Source organism: Bubalus kerabau, chromosome 6, assembly GCF_029407905.1.
Source record: "Bubalus kerabau isolate K-KA32 ecotype Philippines breed swamp buffalo chromosome 6, PCC_UOA_SB_1v2, whole genome shotgun sequence".
Taxonomy (NCBI): Eukaryota; Metazoa; Chordata; class Mammalia; order Artiodactyla; family Bovidae; genus Bubalus; species Bubalus kerabau.
Genome location: NC_073629.1, coordinates 108,947,435 through 108,956,412, shown reverse-complemented (window position 1 = coordinate 108,956,412; position 8,978 = coordinate 108,947,435). Strand labels below are relative to the sequence as shown.

At 51.6% G+C, this 8,978-nt stretch overlaps 2 protein-coding genes across 2 annotated transcripts in view; both read left to right on the top strand.

Moving 5' to 3' along the window:
- Positions 1–8,978, top strand: part of CDCA8 (cell division cycle associated 8) — a 176,662-nt gene that overhangs the window by 34,443 nt on the left and 133,241 nt on the right. The gene's annotated exons all lie outside the window — the stretch shown is intronic.
- DNALI1 (dynein axonemal light intermediate chain 1) lies at positions 320–8,023 on the top strand. The gene is made up of 6 exons (XM_055586360.1): positions 320–1,110; positions 1,629–1,774; positions 3,994–4,163; positions 5,311–5,489; positions 5,827–5,991; positions 7,903–8,023. Exons 1-6 carry the CDS (start codon positions 1,030–1,032, stop codon positions 7,936–7,938), a joined length of 777 nt encoding a protein of 258 aa, XP_055442335.1. The 5' UTR covers positions 320–1,029; the 3' UTR covers positions 7,939–8,023.

Sequence of the window (8,978 nt, the reverse complement as noted above, 5' to 3'; positions counted from 1 at the left end):
AGAGGCGGGAGATTCAAGTTTCAAAAGCAAACTTAGGGAAAAGCTCCTATCAAGGATGGCTTCCCTGGTGGCTCAGACGGTAAAGAACCCACCTGCAATGCGGAAGGCTGGGTTGGGAAGATCCTCTGGAGAAGGGATCGGCTACCCACTCCTGTATTCTGGATACTCCTGGAGAGTCAGTATCCTGGAGAATTCCATGGACAGAGGAGCCTGGCCCGGATACACGACTCAGCAACTTTCACTTCACTCACTTTCAAGGATGTTTAACTAGTAATTACTAAACAGAGACAACCTGCACTCCCAGCGGTAGGAAAGATGTTCTGTCGCCATTCGCAATGCTATTTATAAGAAAAGTGAAAGTGTCCGACACTGCAGGAAGATTCTTTACCGCCACCAGGGAAGCCCATTTGAATTACAGTTTGCTATTTATAAACTATATGACAAATGGAAAACAAAAAAAACCTGACTTGTTAAACAAAATTGTACACGGATTGTGATTACATTTACGTTTGGAGACACCAAGGAAAAAGAAAATGCAATCACAGATGGCAGCCCGTGGGCACATCATTAGCATTTCCCCTCTGTTCCTCCACTATCTGATATGTTGTCATTTCTCCATTTAATTAAAAACAAATACCTTTTAAAACGTGGGAACTTCAGATGCCTTCCACTGAGAATCTTTCCCAACCCTTTGCTAAGGAGTCAGACGACTCCCCATTTTGCAGATGACAAAATGGAGGGTCAAAGAAGGTGGCAAGCATCTAATTCAAATTGCGAGCTAGACGCAGCACAGGGATTCAGAACTGATGTTTTTCTCCCTGCTTCCAAGAGTACCGAGGCGACCTGTTGAGTAGGTGGTCTGATGAGCACTGGAAAACTTTCTGCGAAGGCTAAGTTTGAACTCGCGCGCCGCTGGCCTCACCCCGAAGCCCCGCCCAGGCCATGAGGGCGGAGCGGAGGTTTCCATGGCGACGGCAAACAAGGCCCTGACTGGAGAGCGACTCCTGGGCTGCTTCTCCCTCCGCCACCATGATTCCCCCAGCGGACTCTCTGCTTAAGTATGACACCCCGGTGTTGGTGAGCCGGAACACTGAAAAACGGAGCCCCAAAGTAAGGACGAGTCTCAGAGGGTGGGGGAGCACGAAGCTCCGCTGGGGTAAGACAGGGGCTGCGCTGAAGTTCGGGAGTCCCCAGGGGCAGAGGCTGAAGTCACTGGGAGTAAAGGAGTGGGACCTGAGGAGAGAGAGAGAAGACCAAATGCTGGGTGATCCCAAAGGGCAGATTAGTATGGGGAAGAAAGTCACAGGGCGATGTGACAAGTCTTTTTAGGGTCGCAGGGTCCCAGAATAGATCTGATAGTGATGCCCCATCACTAGAGTAGAGGCCTGAGCAGCTGGGCCAGAAACATCTGTTCAAGGAGATGCAAGCATTGGGTTGGGGTGGAACCAGAGATGCTACATGGCCTCCTTCAGTTCTGAAACATAACTTCTGCTGAGAGGACAGATGGGGGAAAGTGAGTTGAGGATAGGGGAGGGATGTGCAGGAAACCTGGAGCAATCCAGGGGCCCACGGAGTGTGGAGCTGAGTGTCCGAGTCGCCTCCTGCCCCAACTTGTCCCTCCTTCTCAGGCTCGGCCACTGAAAGTCAGCCCACAGCAGCCTGGACCCTCAGGTCCCGTCCCACAGCCACCCAAGACCAAGCTCCCCTCAACTTCCTGTGTCCCAGATCCTACAAAGCAAGCAGAAGAAATCTTAAATGCCATCCTGCCCCCAAGGTAAGCAAGCAGTGGCTAGGAGGAGGCCCAGGCTTTTGCTTCCCGGAACTTGGGAATGTGAGAGGAGGCACCCTGACTCTGTTTCTGACTGAGATTTCTTCCCAACATCCCAGAGTTTCTCTAGAACTTGCAGATGGCTAGATCCTGGGAGGGTCCAGGGAGACCTCTTCTCTATTCGCCATCATTTCCTGAGTGCTCTCTCACCCAGGCTCCTTCGTGGCTTTAAATATCATCTGTATACTAATGGTTGCCATGGGTCTTTTTGCACCCCTTTCCTCTCCCCTAAACTCCAAAGGTATATATTCTACTAGTTACTCATTACCTTCATGAAGACGTCCAAGGAACATCTCAAACTCAACATCTTCAAAGTAAATCACAATGTCTTTCTTCCCCTAACCAGCTCATTCTCAGTCTTCTCCTTTCCACTAGGGGCTCAGGCCACTTTTCATTCCCTTTGATCTCTCCCATCACATGTCTGGGAATGCTCACATTCTCGTCTACATTGTTCTTGTTTTCAGTTACTAAGTCGTATCTGATTCTTTGTAACCTCATGGACTGTAGCACGCCAGGCTCCTCTGTCCTCCACTGTCTCCCAGAGTTTGCTCAGATTCATGTCCATTGAGTCAGTGATGCCATCTAACCATCTTATCTTCTGTCACCCCTTTCTCCTTTTGCCTCTGCCTTCAAATTACTTTCCAAATCTGACCGCTTTTCACTCTGCTCCCACCGTCTTATTCCTAGTGACTGTCACCTGCACTACTGTGATGGCCTCCTACCCGAAAACTCTTCCACTCTCTGCTCCTACAATCTATTCCCCACACAACCCCCAAATCACAAGTCAGATCGTGCAAGTCTTCTTACAGAAACTCTAATGGCATCCCACCTCGCTCAGACTAAAATTCAAAGTCCTTACAACAACCCAGAAGACGTGGCAGGACCTGACCCCTGAGGTATCTGGGATCTTCTCTCTCGTTATTCTCTTCTTAGTTCACGGGGCTAATTCCACGAGGGCCTCTGCTTGCTGTTTCTGAAACACATCAATGACTTTCCCACCATAGGACCTTCTCACTGCCAGGGATCCTCTTCCCCTGATATCCTCCTGATTCCCTTGTTCCTTCACTCAGTTCAGTTCAATCACTCAGTCATGTCTGACTCTTTGCGACCCCATGAGCTGCAGCACGCCAGACCTCCCTGTCCATCACCAACTGCCAGAGCCCACCCAAACTCATGTGCATCGAGTCGGTGATGCCATCCAGACATCTCATCCTCTGTCGTCCCCTTCTCCTCCTGCCCCCAATCCTTCCCAGCATCAGGGTCTTTTCCAATGAGGCAACTCTTCGCATGAGGTGGCCGAAGTATTGGAGTTTCAGCTTCAACATCAGACCTTCCAGTGAACACCCAGGACTGATCTTTAGGATGGACTGGTTGGATTTCCCTGCAGTCCAAGGGACTCTTAAGAATCTTCTCCAACACCACAGTCAAATCTTGCTCAAATGTTGTCTCCTCAAAGAAACTTCTGCAGACTCCTTTAGAAAAGGAGAGCTCCCTTCTTCTTACCCTGCTGCTTTCTTCCACAGCCACATTGATCACTAACATCCTTTTCAACTATTTTTATGTAATAAGGTGATAGAAGTTTTGAGGGTGATTTTCACTTGCTTCCCTCTCAGCAACGCATGGAATCCTCTCCATCAAGGTGACTCTGCCCTCAGACTTCCCCTTGTGATTCCAGAACCTGGTTGTGTCTCTGAAACAAGGTTCACTATGGGCATCCATATAGGTACACTCCCCCGCTGCCAATACATATCTTCACCTCTTTTTGTTGACACAAGGCTTATAGTCTCCTGCGTCTCCTACCCCCCAAGTCAGTGGGTATTGCCACTGGGCCTCCCATTCAGATCAAGCAACATCCACCATAAATCTGTGCTCAGCATGTTAGGAGTGGGAGATCTGGAACGTGGGTGATGACTTCACAGAGGATCGTGGGAGAATGAAGACTGCCCAGCCCCAAGGTAGGGGCCCTATGGAGGTGGCACCGTGGGTGTGGCTTTGGAGCCACACACTCTTCAAGGAAGAGCGAGATGGGGGACTCTGGTGGGTCGGGGACAGAGCTGCTCCTCCCTCCTCTCAGGCAGAGAGTGCCAAGGGCCACCTCTGCTCAGGTCCTGAGGACCTTGTGTGGTGGATGGGGCTGGCTCAGCCTGGCTGTGTCTGTCCCACAGGGAGTGGGTGGAGGACACACAGCTATGGATCCAGCAGGTGTCCAGCACGCCCAGCACCAGGATGGACGTGGTACACCTCCAGGAGCAACTGGACCTGAAGCTGCAGCAGCGGCAGGCCCGGGAGACCGGCATCTGCCCAGTGCGCCGGGAGCTGTACTCACAGTGTTTCGGTGAGTGGTTAGAGAGGGAGGCTACACCACCCTCTACTGCCTCCTCCCCCTTCCCTTCAGTAGAGACCCAGGCCCTGAGTCCCCCCGAGCTGAGCCCATCCCATCCTGGAACGCCTGTCTCCCCCCACCTACCCCACCCAGGAACTGCTAACTGCACCGTCTTCCCCCCGCCCGTCTCTCCTACCAGTCCCCACCTTGTCAGTCACAGTGTTCCTGATGACTTGGTTCCTCCCCCCTCAGCAGCTGCTTAGAGTAAGATGAGAACTTCCCACCTCCATGGGACCCCTTCCATTTGGTTCTTTTCAAAGGTTTCTATAATAAATATAGATTAATTTTTCAATCTGAAAAAGTTCATGTTCTATATTTATATCCATCTATCTACATCAGGCCTTGGTCCAGAAAAGTATTTCAGGGTGATTTGTTGTGACTCAACAGACACAGGGCCTTTTTGTTTTTTATAGCCCATACCATGCGGCATGTGGGATCTTAGTTCCCCAACCAAGGATTGAACCCAGGCTCTCTGCGCTGGGAGCATGGAGTCTTAACCATTGGACCACCAGGGAAGTCCCCAGACCCAGGGATTTGAGATCTCCCTCCTTGGATGCTAGTGTCAGATGACTGGCCCTCAGTCCAGTCTCACTGGCCCACGTGGACTCGGACATGCTTTGCATGTGTTTGCATCCAAACCCTGTGGCAGCTGCTGCCCAGGGGCTGGCAGGTTCCCTTCAGTTTGAGGGTGATTCTGGCTTGTGCTCCCTGTCAGCATTTATGGAGGAGATGTTTCCAGCCCCAAACCAGTCCAGCCAAGGGGGCACAGAGGATTTCCCAGCTGCTTTAAAACAGCCACCATCTTTATATTGAAAAAGTCAGGTTGCTTTGAATAGCACCCAGTTTCTGCCTAACAGTGGACCAGAAGGGCCCCAGGCTGTAGAAACACCAAGCTCTTGTCTCCGTTTGCCCTGGCCAAGCCAGGCTTGCTGATGACCTGTGCTCCCAAGTGCTGAGTTCAGAGAAGTCCTGACAGGGCCCCCAAGACCTGCCTGTCTCCAAGTGAGGAGGACACAGCCTACTGCCCTTCCCGGTGGAAGAGCGGTTTCCCTCCCGCCTGCTTTCTCCGACCTCGACCTCGCTGTGTGCACCTTGGCAGATGAGCTGATCCGCGAGGTCACCATCAACTGTGCGGAGCGGGGGCTGCTGCTGCTGCGGGTGCGGGACGAGATCCGTATGACCATCGCCGCCTACCAGACCCTGTATGAGAGCAGCGTGGCGTTCGGCATGAGGAAGGCGCTGCAGGCCGAGCAGGGGAAGTCAGACATGGAGAGGAAAGTGAGTGGGTTCACCAGGAGCCTCCGAGCCTCTGCGAGCCTTCTGTCCACCTCAGGGCCACAGCCTGTCACGCCAGCACCCAACTCTGGCCTCCGAGGGTGCTATCCCATCACCTCAGCGAGGACCGTTTGGTTCAGTGTCATGGCCGGTCCTGGAGTGACGGAACTGTCTCTCCTTGGACAAGCCCTGCCAGTCACTGGCCTCCCACTGGGTGGCAGTACAGACCCTGGCAATGCCTTGGGTCGGGCAGCTGTGTCCCAAGTCCCCTCCACCCAGGGACTCACACCGCCCCATCCTCTTGGCGACGTCGCAGGATGACTGGGGTTTCTGTCCGCAGATTGCAGAGTTAGAAACGGAAAAGCGAGATCTGGAGAGGCAAGTGAACGAGCAGAAGGCAAAATGTGAGGCCGTTGAGAAGCGGGAGAGCGAGAGGAGACAGGTGGAGGAGAAGAAACACAATGAGGAGATCCAGTTCCTGAAGCGGACGAATCAGCAGCTGAAGGTGACTGTTGCACCGGCCCAGGTGGAGCGCCCCCAGCCCCGGCCCCGGCCCCAGGCCCTGCCAGCCAAGCAGAGCAGCCCAAGCCTTTTGTCCTACACTGCCTTTCAGTGCTGCCAAGGAGTCAAGGAAGCTGACTCTTTTGGGGAGAGGTGAGGGATCAGAACGCAGATTCTGTCCTTCTGGTTTTGGAGACAGGTTCTGTTCTCAACTCTGAACCCCCATGACTCCTCAGCCTGGCTCTCCAGTGGATTTTTGTTTCCCTTCGGGTAAAAGTTCCTGTCTTCTGGGAGAGGTTGGTGCGTCAAAGGTGGGACTTCTGTCCTGTGGCAGCTGGCATTTCGGAGCCTCCTCAGAGGGGGCTGGGTCTCTCCAGTGGGCTTTCGGGGGTGTGCTTTCCTATTGCAGTTGCCTAGAAAGAGGCACTGCATTTGTGGGGGCAGGGGGTAAGGGAAGGCCCTTTGAGAGGGAAGAACCAAATCAGGAAACTTCTCCTGGTGCACGATCAGAGGAACTCAGCTGTAGGTGTTTTTCATCAAAGCCCTTTTGCTGACAGTATACTTTAATCCGACTGAGCTGGAGGGAGGGAGGGGGACTTAGTGAAAAGGGCTGGGCAAGGGGCCAGTCCTCTCGAACTCCAGGCTGTCTGTCTGGTCCAGAGGTTCTCAGAAGTTGGGCTCCAGACAGCATCATCCTCATCACCACAGCTTTTAGAAATACAGATCGCTGGGTCCGGTCCAGAGCTGCCCAATCAGAAACTTTGGGGTTGGGGGCCAGCAAGCCAGTCTAACCGGGTCTCCAGGCAATTCTGATCCTCGCTCAAGTTTGAGAACCACTGCTCTAGACATATGGCCTATTGGTGTACAGTGTCCATCTCCCATGGCCCTGGCTCGGAGGGGCCCCTGGATGTATCTCCCTCTCCTCCCTAGTTTCACAGAAGCTTACATTCTTATGATTGGCAGGCTTGTGGGTGCTACAAGCCAAGAAGGCCAAGCCTTTGAGATAAAGAAGGGCTTGTGTTAATTGCTAGTGGAGGATGACAGATTTTCTCCTTGCCAAGTTGAACAAAACAAATTTTCGCAGCCAGATGTGAATCTGTTTACTTAGCAGTCTCTGAGGCTGCCTCCCTTATCTGCCTTATTCTTTCATCATAAGCCCAAGTTCCCCAGTGCCTCCTATGGTATTGGCGGCAAGAGCAAAGCAGCATACCTTGGCATCTTTCTAACATTTGCAAGCAACCTTGTTATCCCCGGGGCGAAGGACTCTTTAGAAGTGAGTTATTTTTATTGGCTCAAAGCTGCATTCCAAATAAAGCATTGTTTGCAGTCCCCAGGATAGACCTACTTAAAGGTCTGTCCACACACCATGATAGTGAATTATTTTACTGGCTGCCACAGGAGCAGAGTAAGTAACTCCCAAGTGTCTGAAGCTTTACATACAAGATGGACAGCTCCCTACTCACCAGTAGCAATTTTCTCTAATTGGGTGTCAAGTTGTCTCAGTGGCTGAAAATTTGCTGTTTCCCAAACCTCTTGTCCCAACACAGAGCTCCCAGGCTCCCAAATGAGAGAGCCAAATGTTTAACTTAGCAGAAGTATTCAGGCCTGAAATGTGAGCCGTGAAAAAACCACTATTTCAACAACTTTTATTCAATTTCCTTTTCAATGCTTTATATTATACACTGAGCAGCTATTGTATGGAAAGCAGGCCAGCTCTGATTTCTCCTAATGCAGCAAGACTGAATGCCAAGCCATAAACCAGCTAATCTAGAAAACATGGAGTTGGAAATGAAGGGAAAAAATCATTGGAGTGGCAGCATCTGGATCATTCCTCCAGGAGACTTTTGTCACCTCTCAGCTGTTTGTGTTAGGCTGCATGTTTCAAATATTAATGGAGTTTGTTTCTGTTTTTCAGGCCCAATTGGAAGGCATTATTGTGCCAAAGAAGTGATAATTTCCACGTGGGTCTCGGCAAGCACTAACGACCCCATCATAAGCCCTTTGTAATAAAAAGCTAGTTTCCTGAGTGAAGGAAGCCATCCCCCGCCCCTTAGCACCACCTACATATCTGTCAGAAGTCACACCACTGCCCGTGTTGTGCAGCACCTCAGGTCTGCCAGCCAGGCTCCAGGCTGGACAACGGAAGGCAGTGCAGCCCAGGTGGTCCCCGCACGTGGCCAACCTTGGCACTTGCCAACTCCGACAGTGAGACTTAGAACTCACCCCTCTTGGCTGTACCCGTCTCAGGTGGAGCAGCTGCTTTCTCGTCGTCTCTCCACTGCATCACTTATTTCCGGTCATAGGAAGCTGCTTCTCTGCCCCGTTTCTGGTCCACAGCTCACCTTGTCCCTTAACCTTGTCCTTATTTGATGTCTTTTCATCGTCCATACTCCAATGAAGTTCTAACACCTCATTTTGGAGTTTTCCGTTGATACCGTTTCATCTTATCCCTGCTCACCAAGTCACTGGGCCCTTTCCTCCCTGCCACTGCATACTGCTGGGTAAGAGGCAATGGCAGGGAGTCACACCCACAAGTTTCAAGAAAGTGAGTGTCTGCCGGAAAGAAATACAGTGTGAGCTGCCCGGACCTTGCTCCTCCCCCACTGATTGGATCTTTTCACCTTACTCTGCAGAAAATCAAACCTCAGCCCTACAACCCTCTGACTAGCCCACACCTCACATGCAGTTCTCATTATTATTAGTGGCCGGGCCACGGCGAGGAGACAACTGCATTTTACTCTTCCTCATAAGCTAGACTCAAAGTTGGAGGCTCAGAACTCCTCTGGTTTCACAGACCCAGAGACTAAATTAGCGACGTAAATCTGATTCAGGGCAGACTAGCAAAATGACTAAGTTCCATCATTCAAACTTCCCAAGTAGTATAACTAAGAAAGCACTAATATCTCCCCTCGCTGGAAGGCGCTAGGTGCGCGGACCTGACACCTGTCTGGCGAGGGCTTCCAGGCTCCCTCAGAGAACTGCAGGCCAACA

Coding starts and splice junctions, on each gene's coding strand:
- DNALI1 (XM_055586360.1), top strand. CDS start 1,030: ATGATTCCCCCAGCGGACTCTCTGCTTAAGTATGACACCCCGGTGTTG. Junction 1,111..1,628: donor CTGAAAAACGGAGCCCCAAA/GTAAGGACGAGT, acceptor CCTCCTTCTCAG/GCTCGGCCACTGAAAGTCAG. Junction 1,775..3,993: donor AATGCCATCCTGCCCCCAAG/GTAAGCAAGCAG, acceptor TCTGTCCCACAG/GGAGTGGGTGGAGGACACAC.